A 26,475-nucleotide genomic window follows, 5' to 3' on the forward strand; every position below is an offset into this window, starting at 1 on the left:
TCTGAATCGAGCCAAAGGCATATCAAATATGCCCTTCACCATTAAATATAGGTATCACTTAAAGTAGGGTTCAAAGGTATCAGGCTCGTCTCCCAGAGACCACTTTTCAGACATCTGCTCCTTTCAGATTAAAGCCAAACTGTGGCGGCCTTGCTTGCAGACTCCCAGATAGAACAATGAAACAACTAGCTTGGTTTCGTTTCCGCAGCAGCTAATCTACCACTTTTATGTACAGTAATATGCAATTAAGAGAGAGAGAGGTGATAAAGCCCGCCCCCATCTTTTTGAATTAACATTAACAAACTAGACAAATAGAATAATTTGCTTTGACATAGCACCTTTCACATCCTTAGGTCCTCAGGCGGTACCAAAGCGCTTCACAGCCAATTAAGTACTTCCAAAAAGTAGTCACTATTGTTTTGTAGGCCAAAAATAGCAGACATTTTTGCACAGAGCAGGAGAACGTCCTGCTCTTCTTTAATTACATCCATCTGAACCAGGCCGAAATGAAGCCTCAGTTTAAAGTTTCATCTAATAGATGGCATCTCTGACAATGCAGCACTCCCTCACAAGTAAGAACATAAGAAATAGCAGGAGTCTGCTCCGCCATTCAAGAAGATCATGACTGATCTTTTACCTCAACTCCACTTTCCCGTCCTATCCCTTGATTCCCTTAGTGTCCAAAAATCGATCGATCTCAGTCTTGAATATATTCATCGACTGAGTCTCCACAGCCCTCTGGGGTAAAGAATTCCAAAGATTCACCACCCTGAGTGAAGAAATTTCTCCTCATCTCAGTCCTGAATGGTTGATCCCTTATCCTGAGACTATGCCCCCTAGTTCTAGACTCTCCAGCCAGGGGAAACAGCCGTTCAGCATCTACCCGATCAAGCCCTCCAAGAATTTTATATGTTTCAATGAGATCACTGATCATTCTTCTAAACGCCAGAGAATATAGGCTCATTCTACTCAATCTCTCCTCATAGGACAACCCTCTCATCCCGGGAATCAGTCTGGTGAACCTTTGTTGCACCCCTCCAAGGCAAATATATCCTTCCTTAGGTAAGGAGACCAAAACTGTACACAGTACTCCAGGTGTGGTCTCCCCAAAGCCCTATATAATTGCAGCAAGACTTCCTTACTCTTATAATCCAAATCCTTTACAATAAAGGCAAACATATAATTTGCCTTCCTAACTGCTTGCTGTACCTGCATGTTAACTTTCTCTGATTCATGCACAAGGACACCCAAATCCCTCTGCATACCAACGTTTACTAGTCTCTCGCGTTCTAAAAAATGCTCTGGTTTTCTATTTTTCCTACCAAAGTGGATAATTTCACATTTCCTCACATTATACTCCATCCACCCGCCGAGGCACTAAAGCATGGCGGAGAAGCACTATTGGCACGAATTCATGAACTAATTTCTCTTATCTGGAAGGAGGAGAGCATGCCAGGGGATCTCAGAGATGCTGTAATTGTAACCATCTTCAAGAAAGGTAACAAGTCCGATTAGAGGAGTTTCCCTGCTGTCTGCCACAGGGAAAGTCATCACAAGAATCCTCCTCAATCGCCTTCTCCCAGTGGCCGAAGAGCTCCTCCCAGAGTCGGATTCTGCCCACTAAGGGGCACAATGGACATGATCTTCACCGCACGTCAATTACAAGAGAAATGTAGGGAACAGCACCAACCGCTGTACATGGCCTTCTTTGATCGCACAAAGACCTTCGACACCGTCAACCGTGAGGGATTATGGAGTGTCCTCCTCAAATTCGGCTGCCCTCAAAAGTTTGTCACTATCCTCTGCCTGCTTCACGACGACATGCAAGCCGTGATCCTGACCAACAGATCTACCACAGACCCAATTCACGTACAAACCGGGGTCAAGCAAGGCTGTGTCATCGCACCAACGCTCTTCCCGATCTTCCTTGCTGCAATGCTCCATCTCACCCTCAGTAAGCTCCCCACTGGAGTGGAGCTAATTTACAGAACAAACTTCAACCTCCGTCGCCTCCAGTCCAGATCCAAGGTCGTCCCATCCTCTGTTGTCGAATTACAGTATGCAGACGATGCTTGCGTCTGCGCTCACTTGGAGGTCGAACGCCAAACCATCGTCAACCCTTCACCGAAGCGCACGAGAGCATGGGCCTTACACTAAACAATCATAAGACAAAGGTCCTCTACCAACCTGCCCCCGCCACACACTACTGCCCCCCGATTATCAAAATCCACGACAAGGCCTTGGACAACGTGGACCACTTTCCATACTTCGGAAGCCTACTGTCAACAAGGGCAGACGTGGACGATGAAGTCCAACACCACCTTCAGTGTGCCAGTGCAGCCTTCGGTCGCCTGAGGAAGAGTGTGTTTGAAGACCAGGACCTCAAACCTGGCACTAAGCTCATGGTCTACAGAGCAGCAGTGATACCTGCCCTGCTGTATGCCTCAGAGACATGGACCATGTACAGCAGGCACCTCAAAGCACTGGAGAGGTACCACCAACGCTGCCTCCGCAAGATCCTGCAAATCCATTGGCAGGATAGGCACACCAACGTCAGTGTTCTTGCTCAGGCCAACATCCCCAGCATCGAAGCTTTGACCATGCTCGATCAGCTCCGATGGACGGGTCACATTGTCCGCATGTCCGATACGAGACTCCCAAAACAAGCGCTCTACTTGGAGCTCATATGGCAAGAGAGCCCCAGGTGGGCAGAGGAAACGCTACAAGGACACCCTCAAAGCCTCCTTGAAAAAGTGTAACATCCCCACCGACACCTGGGAATCCCTGGCCCAAGACCGCACAAAGTGGAGGAGAAACATCCGGGAAGGCGCCAAACACCTCGAGTCTCTTCACCGGGAGCAAGCGGAAGCCAAGCGCAGGCAGTGCAAGGAGCGCACGTCAACCCAAGCACCCCACCCACCCGCCCCTTCAACCACCGTCTGCCCCACCTGTGACAGAGACTGTAGGTCCCGCATTGGACTCATCAGTCACCTGCGAACTCATTTTTTAATGTGGAAGCAAGTCATCCTCGGTTCCGAGGGTCAGCCTAAGAAGAAGACGACGACTCCATCTGCCACCTTCTTGCCCACTCACTGAACCGGTCTATATCCCTTTGCAGCCTCTTTGCGTCCTCCTCACAGCTTACTTTCCCACCTAGCTCTGTATTGACTAATATTAATAACTAAGTTCTTCACTCTCATTAGACCCTTGGTTCCCCACTATTTCCAATATGTTTTTAGTGTCTTCTACGATGAAGACAGATACAAATATTTATTTAACGTCTCTGCCATTTCCTTATTTCCTATTATAACTTCTCCTGTCTCTGCCTCTAAGCGACCCACACTTACTTGTAGAAGCTCTTACAATCTGTTTTTATTTTTCTTGCTAGTTTACTCTTGTATTCTATTTTCTTCCTCTATCAATCTTTTGATCATCCTTTGCTGATTTCCAAAACCCTCCCAATCCTCAGGCTTACTACTCTTTTCAGCAACATTGTAAGCTTCTTCTTTCAATCCAATACTATCCTTAACTTCTCTAGTTAGCCACAGTTAGACCACTTTTCCCATGGAGTTTTTACTTCTCAAGGGAATATTTGTGAGAATTATGAATAATTAAAAAAAAATATTTGCCACTGTTTATCTACCGTCCTATCTTTTAATCTAATTTCCCAATCTACTTTAGTCTTCTCATCCCTCATGTCTACGTAATTGGCTATGTTTAAATTTAAGACCCCACCATATTACTCTCAAACTCAATATGAAATTCTATCATATTATGATCACTCTTCCCAGGGGGTCCTTTACTACAAGATTACTAATTAACACTGTCTCATTACACAATACTGGATCTAAAATAGCCTGTTCCCTAGTTGATTCTTCGACAATATTCTAGAAAACTGTCTCAAATGCATTCCATGAACTCGTCCATCAAACTACTTTTGCCAATTTTGTTTGCCTAGTCTATATTTGACAGAGATGAGCGTTGAACCATATATCTGCTCCATCACCAAGACCGCCAGCTTCCACCTCTAACATTGCCCAACTCCACCCTGGCCTCAGCTCATCTGCTGCTGAAACCCTCATCCATGTCTTTGTTACCTCGAGACTTGACTATTCCAATGCTCTCCTGGCCAGCCTCCATTATCCACCCTACATAAACTTAAGTTCATCCAAAACTCTGCTGCCCATATGCTAGCATGCACCAAGTCCTGTTCACCCCTCACCCCTGTGCTTGCCGACCTACATTGGCACCCGTTCCTGCAATGCCTCAATTTTAAAACTCTCATCCTGGTTTTCAAATCCCTCCATGGCCTCACACCTCCCTACCTCTGTAGCCTCCTCCAGCCCTACAAGCCTTTGAGGTCTCTGTGCTCTTCCAATTATGGCCTCTTGTGCATCCCGATTTCAATTGCTCCACCATTGGCAGCTGTGCCTTCAGCAGCCTAGGCTTGAAGCTCTGGAATTCCCTCCATAAAGCTCTCTGCCTCCCTCTCCTCCTTAAAACCTACCTCTTTGTCCAAGCCTTTGATCATCTGTCCTAATATCAGTGTGTCTCGGTGTCAAATTTTTGTCTGATAACCACTTCTGTAAGGTGCCTTGGGACATTTTACTATGTTAAAAGCGCCATTTAATTGCAAGTTGTTGCAGATCAATGTCAGGAACTGGACTTAATCATAAGCAAAAGTATAGCAAAAATCTCCAGAAATTTGTTTCAACTCTGATTTGTTCTCCACAGATGCTGCTTGACCTGCTGAGTGTTTTCCACCATTATCTGTTTTTATTCCAGAAATGTAATTACTAGTATCTACAGCAAAGAAACAGGCCATTTGGCCCAACAGGTCCAAGCCACTGTTTATGCTCCACACAAGCCTCCTCCCATCCTCCTTCATCTAACCCCATCAACATTCTATTCCAATCTGACTCATGTTTATCTAGCTTCCCCTTAAATACATCTATGCCCGTCGCCTCAACTACTCCTTGAAGTAGCGAGTTCCACATTCTAACCACTCTCTGGGTAAAGATGTTTCTTCTGAATTCCCTATTGGATTTATTAGTAACCATCTTTATATTTATAGTCCGATAGCAAAATACTGCAGATGCTGGAAATCCAAAATAACAACAGAAAATGCTGGAAAAACTCAGCAGGCCAGGCAACATCCGTGGAGAGAAAATAGAGTCAACGTTTCGGGTGAACCCTTTGTCAAGACTAAAGAGGCACAGGAAATGAAATAGATTAAGAGGCCAGGCTGGGAGAGCACAAAAGAGAAGAGACATTAAGAGGTATTCAAAACGAGACAGTGCTAGGACTAGTGGAGACAAAAGACGGCTCAGATTAGGTGTGAAATGCGCTGGCAGAATGGGAGACAGCTGCCATGTGGAAGAGAGAAAAAAAGGGTGGGTGGGGGGGGGGGGGGGGGGGGGGAGGCCAAAACAAAGGTGTGGATAAAAAATATAAGTAAAAATGTAATAGGGGCCGAGGTTATGATCTGAAATTGTTGAACTCAATATAGAGTCCGGAAGGCTGCAAAGTGCCTAATCGGAAGAGGAGGTGCTGTTCCTCGAGTTTACGGTGAGCTTCCGTGGAACAATGCAAGAGGCCAAGGACGGTGAGGTCCGAGTGGGAATGGGGCGGTGAATTAAAATGACAGGCGACCGGAAGCTTGGGGTCACCCTTACGGACTGAACGGAGGTGTTCCGCAAAGCGGTCACCCAATCTGCGTTTGGTCTCCCCAATGTAGAGGAGACCACATCGTGAGCAGCGAATACAGTATACTAGATTGCAAGAAGTACAAGTAAATCGCTGTTTCACCTTGAAGGGGTGTTTGGGGCCCTGGACAGTGGGAAGGGGGGAGGTATAAGGGTATAAGGGCAGGTGTTACATCTCCTGCGCTTGCACGGGAAGGTGCCAGGCGAAGGGGAAGGGGTGCTGGGGGTGATAGAGGAGTGGACTAGGGTGTCTCGGAGGGAGCGGTCCCTACGGAATGCTGAAAGGGGAGGGGAAGATGCGTTTGGTGGCGGGGTCACTTTGGAGGTGGCGGAAGTGGCGGAGGATGATCCGTTGAATGTGGAGGCTGGTGGGGTGAAAGGTGAGGACAAGGGGAACCCTATCGTGGTTCCGGGAGGGAGGGGCAGGGGTGAGGGCAGAAGTGCAGGAGATAGAACGGACACGGTCGAGGGCCGTGTCAACCACGGTAGAGGGGAATCCTCGGTTGAGGAAAAAGGAAGACATGTCGGAAGTACTGGTGTGGAAGGTGGCATCGTCGGAGCAGATGTGGGAGAGACGGAGAAACTGGGAGAATGGAAGAGTCCTTACAAGAGGCAGGGTGGGAGGAAGTGTAGTCTAGGTAGCTGTGTGAGTCAGTGGGCTTGTAGTGAATGTTGGTCAATAACCTATCCCCAGAGATGGAGACGGAGAAGTCGAGGAAGGGAAGGGAAGAGAAGAGTCAGAGATGGACCACGTGAAGGTGAGGGAAGGGTGGAAATTGGAGGCAAAGTGAATGAAATTGTCTAGTTCAGGGCGAGAGCAGGAAACGGCACCGATAGTCATCAATGTATTGGAAAAAGAGGTGAGGGAGGGGACCCGAGTAGGACTGGAACAAAGAGTGTTCCACATATCCCACGAAAAGGCAGGCATAGCTAGGACCCATGCAGGTACCCATAGCAACAGCTTTGATTTGGAGGAAATGAGTGGAGTCAAAGGAGAAGTTGTTCAATGTGAGGACAAGTTCAGCCAGGCGGAGGAGGGTAGTGGTGGATGGGGACTGGTCGGGCCTCTGTTCAAGGAAGAAGCGGAGCGCCCTCAGGCCATCCTGGTGGGGGATGGCGGTGTAGAGGGATTGTACATCCATGGTGAAAAGGAAGCGGTTGGGGCCAGGAAACTGGAAACTGTTAAAGTGGCGGAGGACGTCCGAAGAGTCGCGGATGTAGGTGGGAAGAGACTCGACAAGGGGAGAAAAGATAGAGTTGAGATAGGAAGAGATAAGTTCCGTGGGCCAAGAACAGGCTGAAACGATGGATCTACCAGGGCAGTCCTGTTGTGGATCTTGGGAAGGAGAAGCGGGCTGTGCGGGGTTGGGGAACTATGAGGTTGGTGGCCGCGGGGGGGCGGGTGGGAAGCTCTCCAGAGGAGAGGAGGTCAGTGACAGTCTTGGATACGGTGGTTTGATGTTCGGTAGTGGGGTCATGGTCCAGGTGGAGGTAGGAGGTGGTATCGGTAGTCCCTAGTTCTAGTCTCCCCCGCAAATGGAAACATCTTCTCTACGTCTACCCTATCAAACACTTTCATAATCTTGAAGACCTCTATCAGGTCACCCCTCAGTCTTCTCTTCTCTACATAAATGAGCCCCAGCCTGTTCAACCCTTCCCAATAGGTTCTCAGTTCTGGCATCATCCTGGTAAAATCTTTTTTGCAGCTTCTCCAGTACTTCTATATCTTTTTTATAATATGGAGACCAGAACTGTTCACAGTACTGCAAGTATGGTCATAGGAACAGGAGTAGGCCATTCAGCCCCTCCAGCCTGTTCCAGCATTCCATAAGATCATGGCTGATCTGTGATCTAACTCCATAGACCCACCTTTGTCCTATATCCCTTAATACCTTTGGTTAACAAAAAGATATCAATCTCCGATTTAAAATTAATTGATCTAGCATCAATTGCCGTTTGCGGAAGAGAGTTCCAAACTACCACCACCCTGTGTGTAGAAGGGTTTCCTAATTTCACTCCTGGAAAGTCTGGCTCTAATTTTTAGACTAGAATCCCCAACCAGTGGAAGTAGTTTCTCTCTATCTATTCCCCGTAATATTTTGAAAACTTCGATCAGATCACTCCTTAACCTTCAAAATTCTAGGGAATTGAACCCCAATTTGTGTAATCTCTCCTCTTAACTTAACTCTTGGAGTCCGGGTATCATTCTGGTAAACCTACACTGCACTCCCTCCAAGGCCAATATATCCTTCCTAAGGTGTGGTGCCCAGAACTGCTCCAGGTGTGGTCTAACCAGGGTTTTGTACAGCTGCAGCATAACTTCTACCCCTTGTATTCTAGTCCTCTAGATATAAAGGCCAGCATTGCATTAGCCTTTTTAATTATTTTCTGTAACTGTTCATGACATTTTAATGATCTATGTACCTGGACCCCCAGGTCTCTTTGGACCTCCACTGTTTTTAGCTTTTCATTTAGAAAGTACCCTGTTCTTTCCTTTTTAGGTCCAAAGTGGATGACCTACATTTGCTTAGATTGAAATCCATTTGCCACAGTTTTGCCCATTCACTTAATCTGTCGATATCCCTTTGTAATGTTATGCTAACCAAGGTTCTATACAAGTTTAACATAACTTCTCTGCTTTTCAATTCCATCCCTCATGAACTCCAGTGCTTTGGTTTTTTTTTTTAAATGGCCCGATTAACCTGCGTCACTATTTTTAGTCATTTGTAGATCTGTACCCCAGATCCCTCTGCTCCTCTACCCCACTGAGGCACACATTTTCCAAAGAGGATGTAGCCTCCTTATTTTTCCTACCAAAATGTACTACCACACGCTTATCAATATTGAAGTTCATTTGCTAATTGCTCACCCATTCTGCAAGTTTATTAATGTCTTGCTGTATTTTTTTTAGCAGTCCTCCTCGGTATTAACTACACCCACCACAATTTGGTGTTGTTCGCAAATTTAGAAATTGTACTTCCAAACCCCGAGTCCAAATCCTTTATGTAAATGATGAACAACAGTGGACCCAGCACCGAGCCTTGTACAACACCACTTCCCACCAACAAACAAAGGGACCAATGGCAGTCTTGAGAATCGATGCTGGTCCACGCGGCGCCACTCCTGGGCCTTAACCTCGCTGCTGGGCTCGTCCTCGCTCCTGGGTCCCGGCCTCGGACATGAATGATGTTGTGTCTCTCAGGATCAAATTAGCACTGATATTCTCGCGATCCCTGGCCCGAGCTCCACTAGTCACTAGATCACTAGTCCAGTGGAGAAGTCTTGACAGCAGAGAGGTCTGGGAATTTGGAAGCTAAATTTCAGTGAAGAGCCAGTGCTCACTGATGAGAACAAAGAACAGGCATGACAGGAGCCAACGACTGCTGGACAGACCACCGTCTAATCCGCTCTGTCATCTCCATCAGTGTAGCCCCAAAACAGCGGCGGCAACAGAAACAATGCCGCAGGAAAATCAACGCTGGAGCACTCAAAGACCCCGCTAAGAAAGCCCTATTCAGCCTGCGCCTCACAAACAACCTGACGACTCCCAGTGATGCAGAGACACAGTGTCCACAGCGCCTGGTCTGCACTCAAGGCCTCCATAATCAGCACCTGTGAAGAGTCGCTCGGTCACTCAACCAGGAAACACCAAGACTGGTTAGACGAGAACGACCAGGAGATCCAGGAGCTAATAAGCCACAAGCACAAGGCATTCCTGATCTGGAAACAGCAATACAACTCGAGAGCAAGAAAGCAGCTCTACAGATGCCTGAAGGCCGAGGTCCAACAAAAAACTCGCGACCTAAAGAACAGATGGTGGGTGGAAAAAGCACAGGAGATCCAGCAGCTAGCCGACAACCGCGATGTGCGTGGATTCTTTAGTGACCCAAGCACCCATGGTCCTACCCCACTGCGGGCCCAGAACGGAGAGTTACTCATCAAGGACAGAGAGGCACTCATCAAGGACAGAGAGGTAGTCAGTGCCCGCTGGAAGGAGCACTTCGAAGATCTCCTTAACCGAGACTCTGTCTTCGACGCGATTGTCCTCAACTCCATCCGTAGCATGCTACCCGCCACCATCTCAGCACAACCCCAGCCGGCATGAGGTTGAAAAGGCCATCCGACAACTGAAGAACAACAAGACCTCAGGAGCAGATGGAATCCCTGCCGAGGCACTAAATCAGAGCAGAGAAGCATTACTGGCATGAATTCATGAACTCATTTCTCTTATCTGGAAGGAGGAGAGCATGCCAGGGGATCTCAGAGACGCCCAAGACCGCACAAAGTGGAGGAGAAGCATCCGGGAAGGTGCCGAACACCTCGAGTCTCTTCGCCAGGAGCAAACGGAAGCCAAGCGCAAGGAGCGCACGTCAACCCAAGCACCTCACCCACCCGCCCCTTCAGCCACCGTTTGCCCCACCTGTGACAGAGACTGTAGGTCCCGCATTGGACTCATCTGTCACCCGAGAACTCATTTTTAATGTGGAAGCAAGTCATCCTCGGTTCCGAGGGACTGCCTAAGGAGGAGAAGTAAGAGGAGAGAATCGATGATTTTAACCTCCACTGACTCTGGACACTAAAGTGGATAAAGTTCCTTTAAACCATGTTGGTAAAGTTTCTGCTTTTACATCAACATACTCAAACTGGTATCTGGACTATTGTTTTACTGCTCACAGCATGTTCTGACTCTGATACACAAAAGAGCAGGAGATTCCATCTTCCGCTGCATCCCCTCAGTAACCACTTCTTTGTGCCACATCCCTCATTGTATCCTTTGGTACTTATTTCCCATTGGGTGCAACAATTACAGTACTGGTATTAGGTAGAGAATGCCATCATTCGGACTCAATGACAATGAAAGAACAGCGATATATGTCCAAATCAGGATGGTGTGCGATTTGGAGGGGGACTTGGAGGTGATGGTGCTCTTGGTGGTGGATCACAGGGGAGGGAGGTGCTGTTGAAGTAACCTTGGTAAATTGTTGCAGTGCATCCTATAACTCATTGATACCGCACCCACAGTGTGCCAGTGGTGAAGGAGGTGGATATAGAGTCCAATGGCAGAGCCACCAATCAAGCAAACTGCTCTGTCCTAGTATCAAGCTTTGAGTGCGGTTGCGACTCCACCCATCCAGGCGAGTGGTGAGTATTCCATCATACTACTGACTTGAGCCTTGTAGATGGTGGATAAGTTTTGAGAGGTCAGGAGGTGAGATACATGTTGCAAAGTACCCAGCCTCATGACTACAGTACCTTCAAATCAGACACTCAGGGTTCTAAGAACTGAGGGCACTTCTGTCAATAGGCAAAAAAATGGCCCTGAAAACCCATAAAACAAATATAAAAGTTAAAGAACAAGTTTATTGCAGGTTTGCTTGGAGAATAAATTAGTGCAATAATGCTGATGGCTGTGGTTGATTAACTGGGTAATAATAATTTTACAATCTAAAGCAGAAAAATTTGCAAAGAAATGAATTGTCTTACAGACCATAAAATGGGCAAATGTAATCCTTAATTTTGTAGCTTGAGGCACAGAATACAAAATCAAGGAGGTAACGGTGAACATGAAGAATATAAACACAATGGAATAGGTGCAGTGTAGATTCATTAGGATGTTGCCCATGATAAAGGGTCACAGTTATGAAGAGAGACTTAAGAACTTTGGGCTTTTTTCACCACAGCAGAGAAGTCTGAGGGGTGACCTTAGAGGTCTTCAAGATTATGAGGGGCTACGACAGAGTAAATAGTAACAGGTTGTCTCCATTGGTTAGCAAGAAAGCACAAATTTAAGATAATCATAAAATGAATGTGATTAGGCTAGGTATGTCCTGCAGAGAAAAACATGACTGCAGACTTAATGTGCCAAATAGTTTGTTTCTGTGTTGCAACATTCTATGATTTGGTTGTGAAGACTCGTTCAACAGAAACAAACCAGAAAAAAAAAATCAAATTTTTAACGTTTGAACACTAAGTTCAATTGAGCATTGGTTGCGATATCTACATAGAGCATGATCCAAAAGAAAAATACTGCAGATGCTGGAAATCTGAAATAAAAACAGAACATACTGCAAATACTCAGCAGGTCAGGCAGCATCTATGGAGAGAGAAACAGAGTTAACATTTCAGGCCGATGACCTTTTGTTAGAACTGGAAAAAGCTAGCAATATAACAATTTTTAAGCAAGTACAGAGGCAAAAAAAGGGGGTTGGATGGGAAAGTCTCTGATAAGAGTGGAGGGCAGGAGTGATTAAACGACAAAAGGGATGATGCAAGGCAGAGGGGAGTGGTAATGGGACAAGTAAAGAAACAAAAAGATGGGTGTAGAGGAACTGTAAATGGCAACAGCAGAACCATTACCATCACTTGCTGTCCGAAAAAAATGGGAGCAATGGTTACGTTCTGAAATTGTTCAGACTCAGCACTGAAAAAGAATTACAACTGATTTTCTCTTGTTTGTTTCATCTCAACACACCCAAAGACTAAGAAATTAAGTTTACCTTGAATTGTTTAAAAAAAGCATAATATAATGCACATTTAGGGCAATAGAGTTTGTACCAGTGCCACATATCAGTTATGCATTGGGGATGGTAGCATAGTGGTAATATCACTGGACTTATGATCCAGAGACGCGAGTTCAAATCCCACGATGGCAGCTGGAGAATTTAAATTCAGTTCATTAAATAAATCTGGAATAAAAAGCTAGTATCAGTAATGAAACTATCGGATTGCCGTAAAAACCCATCTGGTCTTTTAGGGAAGGAAATCTGCCATCTTTACCTGGTCTGGCCTATACTCAGAATCATACCTTTCAGCCAATGTCCCAAACTCCTCCATCACCATCCCTGGGTATGTCCCGTCCCTCCGGCAGGACAGACTCACCAGGGGTGGCAGCACAGTGGTATACAGTCGGGAAGGAGCGGTCCTGGAAGTCCTCAACATTGACTCTGGACCCCATGAAGTCTCATGACTTCAGGTCAAGCAAACCTCCTGCTGATTACCACCTACCACCCTCCCTCAGCTGATGGATCAGTACTCCTCCATGTTGAACACCACTTGGAAGAAGCACTGAGAGTAGCAAGGGCACAGAATGTACTCTGGGTGGGGGACTTCAATGTGACTCGTAGCACCAGTACTGACTGAGCAGGCAGTGTCCTGAAGGACATAGCTGCCAGTCTGGGCCTGCAACAGGTGGTGAGAGAACCAACTCGAGCGAAAAACCTACTTTACCTCGCCCTCACCAACCTACCTGTTGCAGATGCATCTGTCCATGACAGTATTGGTAGCAGTGCCCACCGCACAGTCATTGTGGAGACGAAGTTCCGTCTTCGCACTGAGGACACCCTCCATCGTGTTGTGTGGCACTACCACCGTACTAAATCGGACAGATTCAGAACAGATCTAGCAGCTCAAAACTGGGCATCCATGAGACGCTGTGGACCCATCAGCAGCAGCAGAATTGTATTCCACCACAATCTGTAACCTCATGGCCCGGCATATCCCTCACTCTACCATTACCATCAAGCCAGGGGACCAACCCTGGTCCAACGAGGAGTGTAGAAGAGCATGCCAGGAGCAGCACCAGGCGTACCTAAAAATGAGGTGCCAACCTGGGGAAGCTGCAACACAGGACTACATGCACAGTAAAAAGCAGAAGCAGCATGCTATAAACAGGGCTAAACGATCCCAAAATCAAAGGATCAGATCAAAGCTCTGCAGTCCTGCCACATCCAGTTGTGAATGGTGATGGACCATTAAACAACTAACTGGAGGAGGAGGCTCCATGAATATCCTCATCCTCAATGATGGTGGAGCCCAGCACGTGAGTGCAAAAGATAAGGCTGAAGCGTTTGCAACCATCTTCAGCCAGAAGTGCCGAGTGGATGATCCATATCGGTCTCCTCCTGAGGCTCCCACCATCACAGAAGCCAGTCTTCAGCCAATTCGATTCACTCCACGTGATATTAAGAAACAGCTGAGCACACTGGATACAGCGAAGGCTATGGGCCCCGACAACATCCCGGCTATCGTGCTGAAGACTTGTGCTCCAGAACTAGCTGCGCCTCTAGCCAAGCTGTTCCAGTACAGCTACAACACTGGCATCTATCCGGCAATGTGGAAAACTGCTCAGGTACGTCCTATTCACAAAAAGCAGGACAAATCCAATCTGGCCAATTACCGACCGATCAGTCTACTCTCCATCATCGGCAAAGTGATGGAAGGCGTCACTGACAGTGCTATCAAGCGGCACTTACTCACCAATAACCTGCTCACTGATGCACAGTTTGGGTTCCGCCAAGACCACTCAGCTCCCGACCTCATTACAGCCTTGGTTCAAACAAGGACAAAGGAGCTGAATTCCAGAGGTGAGGTGAGAGTGACTGCCCTTGACATCAAGGCAGCATTTGACCGAGTGTGGCATCAAGGAGCCCCAGTAAAACTGAAGTCAATGGGAAATGGGGGAAAAACTCTCTACTGGTTGGCGTTATACCTAGCACAAAGAAAGATGGCTGTGGTGGTTGACGTTCAATCATCACAGCCCCAGGACATCGCTGCAGGGGTTCCTCCTCAGGGCAGTGTCCTAAGCCCAATCATCTTCAGCTGCTTCATCAATGACCTTCCCTCCAGCATAAGGTCAGAAATGGGGATGTTCGTTGATGGATGTACAGTGTTCAGTGCCATTCACAACTCCTCAGATAATGAAGCAGTCTTTGCCCGAATGCAACAAGACCTGGACGACGTTCAGGCTTGGGCTGATGGAAACATAGAAGATAGGAGCAGGAGTAGGCCATTCGGCCCCTCGAGCCTGCTCCGCCATTCAATGCGATCATGGCTGATCATCCAAATTCAGTACCCAGTCCCTGCTTTCCCCCCATACCCCTTGATCCCTTTAGCCTTGAGAAATATATCCAACTCCTTCTTGAATATATTTAATGAATTGGCCTCTACTGCCTTCTGTAGTAGAGAATTCCACAGGTTCACCACTCTCTGGGTGAAGAAATTCCTCTTCATTTCTGTCCTAAATGGCCTACCCCTTATCCTTAGACTGTGACCCCTGGTTCTGGACTCCCCGACCATCAGGAACATCCTTCCAGCATCTAGTCTGTCTAGTCCTGTTAGAATTTTATAAGTTTCGATGAGATCCCCTCTCATTCTTCTAAACTCCAGCGAGTACAAGCCCAATCGATCCAATCTCTCCTCATACGTCATTCCTGCCATCCCAGGTATCAGCCTGGTGAATCGTCGCTGAACTCCTTCCATGGCAAGAACATCCTTCCTCAGATAAGGTGACCAAAACTGCACACAATACTCAAGATGTGGTCTCACCAAGGCCCTGTACAACTGCAGCAAGACATCCTTGTTCCTGTACTCGAACCCTCTCGTTACGAAGGCCAACATACCATTTGCCTTCTTAACCGCCTGCTGCACCTGCATGCTTACCTTCAGCGACTGGTGCACAAGGACACCCAGGTCTCGTTGCACTTCCCCTTCTCCCAATCTATTGCCATTCAGTGGCAGGTAATATTCGCGCCACAGAAGTGCCAGGCAATGACTATCTCCAACAAGTGAGAGTCTAACCACCTCCCCTTGACATTCAACAGCAACACCATCGCCGAATCCCCCACCATCAATATCCTGGGGATCACCATTGACCAGAAACTTAACTGGATCTGCCACAAAAATACAGTGGCAACAAGAGCAGGTCAGAGGCTAGGTATTCTGCGGCGAGTCTCTCACCTCCTGACTTCCCAAAGCCTTTCCACCATCTGCAAGGCACAATTAAGGAGTGTGATGGAATACTCTCCACTTGCCTGGATGAGTGCAGCTCCAACAACACGAAGCACGACACCATCCAGGACAAAGCAGCCCGCTTAACTGGCACCCCATCCACCACCTTAAACATTCACTCCCTGCACCACTGGCGTACCGTGGCTGCAGTGTGTACCATCTGCCAAGGCTTCTTCGGCAGCACCTCCGAAACCCGCGACCTCTTCCACCTAGAAGGACAAGGACAGCAGGTGCATGGGAACACCGCCACCTCCAAGTTCCCCTCCAAGTCACACACCATATTGACTTAGAAGTATATCGCCAATCCTTCATCGTCACTGGGTTAAAATCTTGGCACTCCCTACCTAACAGCACTGTGGGAGTACCTTCACCACACGGACTGCAGCAGTTCAAGAAGGCAGCTCACCACCACTTTCTCAAGGGTAATTAGGGATAGGCAATAAATGCTGGCCTTGCCAGCGACATCCATATCCCATAAATGATTTTTTTTTAAAAATTGTATATTACTTTACTTAGAGGAAAATCTATTTGTTTCTGCTGCTAAATATTTCTTGGGAAAGTTGCATTCCTTTGACTTAGTTCCATGTGGGATTATTTCAAACTTTCAAATGAAATATGAAATTTGTTTTGCAAGTACTTGTTCTGTTTAAGCAGAGTGATGTCTGACCCTGTCCTACAGTTGTGTAAGGCACCTGATGCAGGTGGAGGCCTTCAACTTGCTGGCAGATCTCTGAATGGACTGTTTTACATGTGACACAACAGCTGTAATATGGTAATCAGCCACTAATACAACTATGGTTTGTAATAGCCTGTATTTTCTATTGTTCCGTCTTACTTGCCCATCACCCCTGTTCTTGCTGACCTACATTGGTGCCCAATCCCCCAACATATGAAATTTAAAATACTTGCCCTCAGCTTTAAATTCCTCCATAGCCTTACACCACTGCAATCACCGACAGCCCGATATCCCTTCCCAAACACTCCGTTCCTCTAAATCTGGCTTTCTATGCATTCCCCCATTCCTTTGCCTCATCATTAATACAGAACCTTCAGCTACCTCGCCACTCATCCCTTCAACCAAGCTTCCAGTCATCCCTCCCAATAACTCACTTTTAGCTCAGCGTCCAATTCCTTACACCCATGTGTGAAACACAGCAGTCAATTTGCGGACAGCAAGGTTTCACAAACAGCAATGTGATAATGACTAGATAATCTGTTTCAGTGATGCTGGTTGAAGGATAAATATTGGCCAGGACACCTGGGAGAACCCCTCTGCTCTTCTTTGAAATAGTGCTGTGGGATCTTTTACATCCACCCAAGAGGGCAGAAAGGGTCTTGGTTTAACGTCTCATCTGAAAGACATTTAAGGAAATTATATGCAGAACCAGAACTATTTGATTTTATTTAAATCTGGAGTATTTGCATAGAGACTCCCGCGGGTTTATAACATGATGAATTAAAAGTGGAACAGTCAAGAACAAGGAAAGGTTGCTTGCAAATGACCTAACTCTCTCAGCTTTGCATCCAACTGCATTTTAAATACTCCTAATTTTTTTTGTCTAAATGACCTGAACTGACAGATTGTTCCAAACATTTAACACTCGTTGCATCAAGTTCTTCCTAATATCTGTCATAAATGGTAGACTTTAGACTTAGTGGCTCATGTGAAGAAAAACACCAGCATATACTTGATCGGTCAAATAGTTGTTTCTATTCTAAATTTACTTTTCAATAATTGAAGCTTATGTCTTTAAGTCTACTAACCTAACTTATTTTGAAGTGATATTCTGCCTTACTCCATCTGTATCATTTAATGTTATATAACTGGCCTTCAATGAGTATTGATTTTGAAATCCTACGTAGAAAGTACAGAACTCGTGCAGCCATCTCATATCTTCAATAAAAATCCAAGTTCTTTTAAACAAAATGTCAATCTAACATTTCCTCCAAGAGCAATATAAACAACACTCACTCACCTTTAAAATAGGGTCTCTGCCTTGGTGACTGCAAGATCTTCTGAAAACATAACGTGCCCTTCTAAAGTCACAACTTCTACAGGCAAAGTCCCGTCCCAGTGTCTCTCCCTGGAAAACAGCTTTCAAACTGAAAGTCCGAAATTGCAAAAGCTTTTCACTGCAAGACCACAAAACTGATCGAAGGTTTCTCCCACAGCCCCTCTGTTGCTGCAGGACTAACCAGGCCGCCATCTTAGCCGATTCCCCCGGACAACATCCCGTTACGTAAGAAACGCCTCCGCGCAAGCGCAGTACCCTCCCGGTTCGGGGGCGTGGCTGTACATAGCCTCTCGCAGGTTGGGACTGGCAAATTCGAGGCGTGTTTGATCGAATGTCTCTGCTCTGCAGCAGAACAGGGCACTTTGTTGGACAATTTTAAAAAATGAATTATTTTGCAATTTCTAAAATCAATTTGCCTTTCCCCGCAACTTTACTTCAGTCCTCTCTGAGCGCCGATTGACAAAGGTTCAAATATGATTAGTTGTATTATTAGAAATAGTTCAAAAAGTATTGCAGGGTTTTGTTGCAGAAAATTGTTTTAGTTATTGAGAAAACTACTTGAAGGACTGCGGCCCATAGTGCAGGACACCACCAAAGTTTTAAAAAAAAGTAGGGGAGAAGCTGAGGTAAATGAGGAATTAGTGGTTATGTGATCTTGAACTTTAAAACCTGTAGAATACAGGAGGTAAGCAATTAAGAATGTGATGCATACATATGTTTTCAAAGATATATAGAAATTTTTCTATGTGATACATTGAGCTAATATATAGTGTTTTAAATGCTACGTTTTTGTGGAGAAAAACATCAGCACAGACTCAGAGGACTCTTCAGTGACTGCTGCAAGAGGCATCAGAGCCCATCTCATCAGTGAAATGTTTTCTTCTGTGTAACAGTCTACTTTTGACACAACCACTTACCTCCATTCACTGCCACATCCTTGAACCCCCTGGACGCCTTTGCAGTGCAGGGAGAAGTTTAATGACCTCACCAGAGCAGCCAAGGTAAGCTACCTCCCCACCCCCAACTCCAACTCTGCCTTGCATGGCACTCATTACAGTCATTTCTTACATTACGATAGTGACTAGACTTCAAAAGTACTTCATTAGCTGTAAAGCGCTTTGGGATATCCTGTGGTCGTGAAAGGCGTTATATAAATGCAAGTCTTTGTTTTCTTTCTCATGGTGACAGAGGAGTCAGATGAAAGCAGGATCTAATAGTGGAGAGCAAAGGCTCCGCAGAAGTCATTCCCTGGCTTCTGAGCCTGTGAACTCAGGTCTCTGGTGTCCTACTCCAAAAAAGGAGGATGCTGGATGAGCATTACACGCACATGGAAGCACTGAGCACCATGCTAGGAACTTGTGCATCCATTTCCCTTGACAGAGAGGCCTCCAGTACATGCTTTGTTAATTGGCCTTCAGGCCTTTGGGGATTGTTGGGAGAGAATGATGGTAACCATCTTCCATTGATTTGGGATGCCATCTCTGAATGGTCTGCAGTATCTAACTGTACCATAAGGTCTACTCTGTTGCTAAACACGGATCGCTCAGATCCAGGACATAGCAGAAGTGGGATGGGTAGAGTCCGCCTTCATGATCGCATCCTGTCCCCTGGTGATAGCTCATGTAACCTTTCCAGCCAGTGCCCTCAGATGCTTGCTCATGTAGGTATCAGGATACAGGACCAGGCTGCCCATGGGCCTGCAGTGGCAATGTAAACTGAAGAAACTGGCTGGGAGTCAGAAAACCCTGAGATGAGGGCCACCTCAGACCCAAGATGTTCATGATACCACAGTGCGGCCAAACACTAGTGGTGTCCCCGGACCTCAGATATCAGCCCAGTACAGCACCAGAATAGGTTGAAGAACAGCACACAGAGGCACCAGGCATCAAGTGCAGACAAGGTGTCATAGTGGAATGAACGGCGTAGAGGTGGGAGTTAAGATAGCCTATGATCAAAAGAAAGTAGTTAAAATGTAGAAAAAGTACGTAGAATAAACAACTGGGACAGTAATTTACAAAAACAATGAAAACAAGAAATTAAGCCACCAGCATATGTAAATAATAAGCTATGAGTGAGAGCTGGCAGGCCACCCTGATGCCTCAAGGAGTCAGCAACCACTCATTGCCACACCTTCTCCTGTTACAGGGTGAGAATTTTTATGTGTTCAATAGAGCATGACTTGATTCTGTGCCTGTGTAAATTTCCAAAGGATTAGCGACAGTCAAAACGAGGGTTACTAACACCAATTTATTTAGTTATGACAAACTTGTTAAGCACAGAGCAGGTCAATGACATTTAAAAAAAAAAAAGAATTACTCTCAAGTTAAAAAACACATTTTTAACACAGACTGCTCAGGCAGGGGTTCAACATTAACTAACATTTTGGTGATATTAATTATTCTATACAGCTCCATTAAACTTGAGATTGTTATGCAAGCCAGAATTAATATTACTGCTGGTTTGTAAAATTCCTGACATAAGAGTGCTTCATATTATCAGCAATTTCAAGGTGGACAATGATTTTTTTTTGTAAATTTAATTGACTGGACTATCTGGGGACTATCTGGATTTTTCTGAGTCTTAGAAAATTGAGACAATTTAAATAGGAATAAATCCTTAAAAAGTCACTATATCATGTAATTTTCTGAAGCTACATAAAGTATTTGTTTTGACAACTTATATCCCACAAAGGTTGGGTGTAAGATTTTTTTTTAATAACATTAACCTAATATCCTAAATGTTTTGTATTTTATTCAGCTGTGAAATGACTAATTATTTAAATACCCTTTAAATCAAGAAAACACAGAATTTGGAAAGCTTATGAAGAAAAGAACAAGGTTGGTTATGGACTTAAATCATTGAACTATAAGAAGAGGTTTAGAAATCTGTTTATTATCTTTAGAAAAAATTGGAAGTAAGGAGAGACATGTGATTATTTCAAAATCGAGTTAGAAACTGATTATAGTACTGCAGAAATTAGATTCCATTGGGTAGATTTTGTCTTTACCGCGTGGACATTAGCATTGCCTGGGTTGAGAGGCAGAGAGGAAAATCAGTTGCAGAGGATTGTACACTGGTAACAAAACTTGCCTAATTTTCCCCCTCTTTAAATTAAAGGAAGGAATATCAGGTGAGTTCTGTAACATGCATGCATTCCTCCCCGCCCAATTTCCTCTCTGCCTTTCCACCCAGGCGACACTTAGTATCCACGAGGTAAAGACAAAAATCAATCGCCATCTCTTTAATTTATTAGGCTGCAAGCCTTTCATCATTACTTTTCTACCCTTTCTGGACCTGACATCAATGGGTGATAAGCTCTCAATCTTTTTTCCAGTGCCATTCTAACCCATCCATTACAAAGTTTAAAAAAAAATCTTGAGATATGGGCGTCGCTGGCAAGGCCAGCCTTTATTGCTCATCCCTAGTTGCCCTTGAGAAGCTGGTGGTGGGCATTCTTCTTGAACCGCAGCACTAAATTTAAAGGCCACTCGAGGATGTCCCATGGCATTGCTCTCGGAAATCAAAGGATATACTATTTATAATGAGGCCTGCTAAGCCGCAACAGGAACTGTTCCTTCTGCTCCTAGCTATAGGAATATTATGTGCCATTGTAGAAATACTCAATTACTTCTGGGGAAAGTTACATGGGTTAATCCATGCATGTTGAGATATTTTTGTAACACAAATAAAATATTAATCCGTCATAATATGATGAGGTGTTTCCAATTAAAATATGTGCCAGCTTGAACTAGCCTGCCCAAAATTGCAGATCAATAGTGTTGATTAATGCATTATGGTCCTTTGATAGATTAGGTCACCAAACTAGCAATAACCTTAGAACAACAATTGATATCAGAATTCTGTCCCATTATGATTTAGACACCAGCAAAACAAAAAGGAGTGAAGCGTCAAATGAAAAGTCTGTATTTTGCCAAATTTTGCAAGAATTAATTCAATAGGTTAATTTTCTAAGCCCAGTGACTATTTCTGTGATGGTGTAAAGCCCATTACACCGCTGCAGCCCAAAGACTTACCCAAAAAGAGATTGTCAATATACTAAATTTGAGCAACTATAGTTTCTGTCACGTGTCTGTTTAGTTCAGTATTTTCAAAAAAGATCCATGTTGATTGGTCAGTGATGATCATTTCCTTAAAGTGAATTCTTCTGTGGTAATTAAAGTTATTTTAGGTCATACTTTGCCCTCTTAAATCAGAAGGTTTGCAAATGGACCAGAAAGTTGTAAAGAGCTTTTGAAGTAAGTCTTCAGAAATTGAGACTGTTTAACAAAAACAACAACTTGCATTTATATTGCATGTAGTAAAACGTCCTAAGGCACTCCACAGGAGCGTTATCAAACAAAATTTGACACCAATCCACATGAGATATTAGGTCAGGTAACCCAAAGCTTGGTCAAAGAGGTAGGTTTTAAGGAACGTATTAAAGGAGGAGAGTGAGGTAGAGAGGCAAAGAGGTTTAGGGAGGGAATTTCAGAACCTAGTGTCGAGGCAGCTGAAGACACTGCCGCCAAACAAGGGCAGCACGGTGGCATAGTGGTTAGCACTGTTGCCTCACAGCGCCAGAAACCCGGGTTCGAATCTGGCCTCGGGTGACTGTGTGGAGTTTGCACATTCTCCCCGTGTTTGCGTGGGTTTCCTCCGAGTGCTCCGGTTTCCTCCCACAGTCCAAAGATGTGCGGGTTAGGTTGATTGGCTATGATAAATTGACCCTTAGTGTTAGGGGGATTAAATACGTGGGGTTACGGGGATAGGGTGGGATATGTGTTGGTGTAGGGGTTACGGGGATCGGGTGGGATATGTGTTGGTGCAGGCTCGATGGGCCGAAATGGCCTCTATCTGCACTGTGGGGTTTCTGTGATTCTGTGAATAGTGGAGCGAAGAAAATCAGGGATGTGCAAGAATCCAGAACTGGAGGAGCACAGTGATCTTGAAAAATTGTAGGGCTGGAGGAGGTTACAGAGATAGAGAGGGGTGAGGTCATGGAGGGATTTGAAAATAAGGATGAGAATTTTAAAATTAAGCATTGCCTGATCGGGAGTCAGTGTAGGTTGGCGAGCACAGGGGTGAACAGGACGGTGTGAGTTAGGATACGGGCAGCAGAGTTTTGGATGAGTTCAAGTTACGGAGGGTGGTAGGTGGGAGGCTGTCCAGGAGTGCACTGGAATAGTCAAGTCTTGAGGTAATAAAGGCATGGATAAGGATTTCAACAACAGATGAACTGAGGCAGAGGCGGCGATGGGCGATATTACAGAGTGGAACTAGATGGTCTTGGTGATGGAGAAGATATGGGGTCGGTAGCTCATCTCGGGGTCAAATAAAACAGAACTTAGAAGCTTTCACATCAGTTTAATGTTTAACCCAACAAGAGTAAAGACTGCAAAATATATTGCAAGAATTAATTCAATAGGTTAATTTTCTAAGCCCAGTGACTATATCTGTGATGGTGTAAAGCCCACTACACCACTGCAGCCCAAAGACTTACCCAAAAAGAGATCGTCAATATATTAAAATAACAACACAGAATGCAGTGATACTGAACATCCATAGTTTAATGACCATTCACTCATCAATTGTTCTTGCAGAAACTTCCTGTCTAGTCCCAAATTAACAAGGATAAGTGAGTTGTGGGGCAGTGCCAGGGTTAGTTGGCACACAAATCCGGAATTATGCTGTTGGCATTACATACCACTGCACATTCATAGAATACAAGTCTTTTCTGTTCATGTAGACTTGCATATTCTTGGCAGGTGCACGGATGTGAGTGCAACGATGGAACTCAAGACATTGAGAATTCAGCAATGGCAAAGAATGATACTTTTGTTCTTTGTAAGATGCTTGGAAGCTGATATAGAGATGCATCTTCCAGAGTAAATTAACAGTGACTAGAGAAATGACTTTGGACATTGCTGACAGATAGGCCCCTATTGCTCTATAAGGTGGCAGTAACGTAGACAGAGTGCGGAGAAGTCACTTTCATTGGCATCAGCAGAGCATGGACAGTGTTGATCTTGCACTTGAAATTCTCTCTTAACCCATTAGATACAGATCCTTTACTAATCTTACAGCTCCGCAAATAGCAGTTCAGCACAAATTAATACATCCAATGTAAAATCAATTTTAAAAGGTGTATCTGCTTACTAAATTCTACAGCAGCCATTTGATACTTTGCCTCATTATTTACTCCATTGCGGACTAAATAATGGAGTAAAACAGAGACTATGAAACTGCTTTTTTGTGAATAGATTTGACATTTGTTCAGACATGCCTTATTTCCAGATACACATAAAATAAATTATTGGTGTATTGCTATGAATACCATAAAACACTAAATGCCCCCAGGTACTCTAATATTTTGCTCCTGTTTATTAGAAAGGTATACTGAATAAATTTAAGTTCTATGCCACGGTTAGAGCAAGATTGTCAGCATGTTATGATGAGTCTTTGTAGCAGGTCAACTGAATGTCAAATAAAGATTCCATGGTAGACCATGAGTCATCTCTATACATTTTATCTGTAGACACTGTATCTACCCTGATACTGAATTCCTCCTCAGTCAGTGGCCTAATGCCAAGGTCTGATTTGCTGTTCAATCATCATTTTGACAAATGATTCCTGCATAGATACATGTGCCTATGGGAGAAGATCTTGGTTATATGTCTCCTGAGATCTTATTTTTCTGTTGCTATTTAGCTATTCTTGCAACACAATAGTTTATTTCTTCCATTTGAGGTCACAGATAAATGGGATATTTGAGCTGTTTGGAATTTCTATATAGAATTGAATGTTGTTGAGCAAATGCTCTGTCAAAAAGAATTGAATCATCTTCATTTTTTAATGTTTTTTCCACTGTTGGGCCCTCTCAATTATTTGTAAGTTTCCGATGGTTGTCATGTGACATGGGATGTGACAGTACATTCTGGACATCGTTGTTCCATAGGAGCAGGGTGAAAATGACAACTTCCATGATGCATCTCTGATGCAAGACTGTCTTTATATAGATTAGATTCAACTTCCAAAGTACAAGTAAAGCTACATTATTTCTTTCATTAAAGAAACATACAGGGGTGTTTTCAGTATGAAGTACTTTTCCTTATGTGCTATTGTGTTTAAAAAATCTTCTGCGTAGGAGGAATTAATACAACTTTCAGTGTTAGTTTTTCCACCCTGTTATGTCCTCCCTCTCACAAGAGAACGAGCAGGCAGCTTCAGTCATGGATGTTGGGAGATTTTGGAGGTAGCAATATTTAATGGGTCTGGTAGCCAACTGATTATGGCACTCCATAAACAACCTAGATGTTACGAGATTAAATGTCACCACGGTAAGTTGTGAAATTGAATTAAATAAATTTAGAGGGCTAGTACCAGAAAATAACTATGAAAGCTACTTTATTGCTATTAAAAACCCAACTGGTTCACTAATATCTTTCAGGGAGGAGAACCTGCCATTTGTACCTTGTCTGACCTATATGTGACGCCAGTCCTACTCTATATTGGTAACACTTAATGCATTCAGGATAAGTAGGGATGAGCAATAAATATTGCCATCATCTGCCATTGCCATGTGTTGTCCACATCTCAAAAGATAAGTTAAAAGTGGCAAATTGAAACAATGACTCTGAAGGTGTATTGTCTCTCTCTGTCCTCGGTTTGTCACTTCCCTTGATAACATTACTGAGATCAGGAGCTCATCATTTGGAAAGATCATAACTCTAGCTAAAGTTACTGGCTGATTGACTACGAAGTTCACTATTAATTTTAACCAATGATGTAATTTTCATTTTGAACTAACTTCCATTGGGGCAGTTTATATTTCTAGCAAGTTTTTGGTTTGTTACACAGCTTTCTTTTTTACCTTTTCTTTCACTTCCCGATTGTTGTTCTTCAGTTTTTTGAACTTCCTGCTATTGTTTGCTCAGAAAGCAAAGCCTCCAGTTAAGGTAAGACTATTTCCTTACATTGAGAATATAAATCTAACATATTCTACAGTATATGAATGTGTTTTTTTTTTCAAATTCCACTGTGTAAAACAAATCTAATAGTATGCAAAAAGTTAATATCTAGTGTTGATTAAATTATCAAAGAGATCATTTTCAATACATATCCTTTACAAGCTACAGACGAACTTTCACTTTAACCCAAACAAAACAGTTTGGGAGAACTGCAGAATATTTGGTGCAAATGCTTAGGACAAAAGCAATCAAGTTGGAGGACAAGAACTCGGCGCAGCAGAGCGAGCGAGAAGTGTGACATCAACACAACACAAGGCATGGCAATCCAGTCACGTGATTCACTCACCCTGCCATCGCGAGGCCAGAGGTCAAGGTGCGAAAGTGAAAGCTGCTTACGGTGTTCATTTTGAAAACTATTTCCGCGTATTGCAAAGGTAGCTAAAATAAGCTCCGATTGCAGAATTGGTTTAATTTTTCCTCAAAAGAAACAAAAACACTTCCGGTAGCTGGTTCAACCAGTCGGGAAGCGCGTTACAGTCGGCGTCGGCTGGGCTGTCGCGTGACTACTCACCGACCAATGGGAGACGTTCTTTTAAGTTATGCCCGCGGAAAAGTCAAAGGCCGTTTGGAAGCGTTTTTTTTCTAATGTTTCGAAATTATTTTCCTTAAATTGAAGCGGCTGTTTTTGCCTCTGCGGTGGTACTGGAGTGGAAGCGGTTGATTTTAAACTCTTAAAGCCGCGATACGTGTATCGGTGTTTGTTCTTATGATCGGTTTTATTTATTCCGAAGGAGGTTGAAAGGGGGAGGGGGGTGGGGGGAGGTTAAAAAAAAATTTCCGGCCAAGATCGGAGTGGTGCGGATTGAGGTCTGAAAACATTCGGCTGGGCCCCGGAGTGGGACTGTGAATGGGAGAACGCAGCCTGGGACTCGCGTGAGGAGAGCGGTCGGGGATAGGGGGACACACTGGACCGGTGAGTAAAAGGAGGACTGCGGCAAATTG

The 26,475-nt window shown here is 44.6% G+C and overlaps 2 protein-coding genes and 1 long non-coding RNA gene across 3 annotated transcripts in view; 2 read left to right on the forward strand and 1 right to left on the reverse strand.

Annotated features, from left to right (window-relative positions):
- spg7 (SPG7 matrix AAA peptidase subunit, paraplegin) overlaps positions 1 to 17,748 on the reverse strand; it is an 82,088-nt gene extending 64,340 nt beyond the window's left edge. Inside the window, exon 1 of the mRNA XM_085991650.1 lies at positions 17,468 to 17,748. Within this exon, the coding sequence (XP_085847776.1) occupies positions 17,468 to 17,698 (231 nt within the window). The 5' untranslated portion in view covers positions 17,699 to 17,748. The remainder of the gene's footprint in view (positions 1 to 17,467) is intronic.
- A 2,519-nt stretch (positions 17,749 to 20,267) lies between these two features.
- Positions 20,268 to 25,841, forward strand: LOC147116584 (uncharacterized). The gene is made up of 3 exons (XR_015078611.1): positions 20,268 to 20,343; positions 25,410 to 25,461; positions 25,673 to 25,841. It is a non-coding gene; the product is annotated as an uncharacterized LOC147116584 (long non-coding RNA).
- A 206-nt stretch (positions 25,842 to 26,047) lies between these two features.
- Positions 26,048 to 26,475, forward strand: part of LOC147116585 (ankyrin repeat domain-containing protein 11-like) — a 194,983-nt gene continuing 194,555 nt past the window's right edge. Inside the window, exon 1 of the mRNA XM_085991651.1 lies at positions 26,048 to 26,446. The gene's annotated coding sequence lies outside the window, so the exon portion shown is untranslated. The remainder of the gene's footprint in view (positions 26,447 to 26,475) is intronic.

The sequence above is a fragment of the Somniosus microcephalus genome, chromosome 6 (assembly GCF_052327205.1).
Source record: "Somniosus microcephalus isolate GS21.2 chromosome 6, FLI_Smic_1.0, whole genome shotgun sequence".
NCBI lineage: Eukaryota > Metazoa > Chordata > Chondrichthyes > Squaliformes > Somniosidae > Somniosus > Somniosus microcephalus.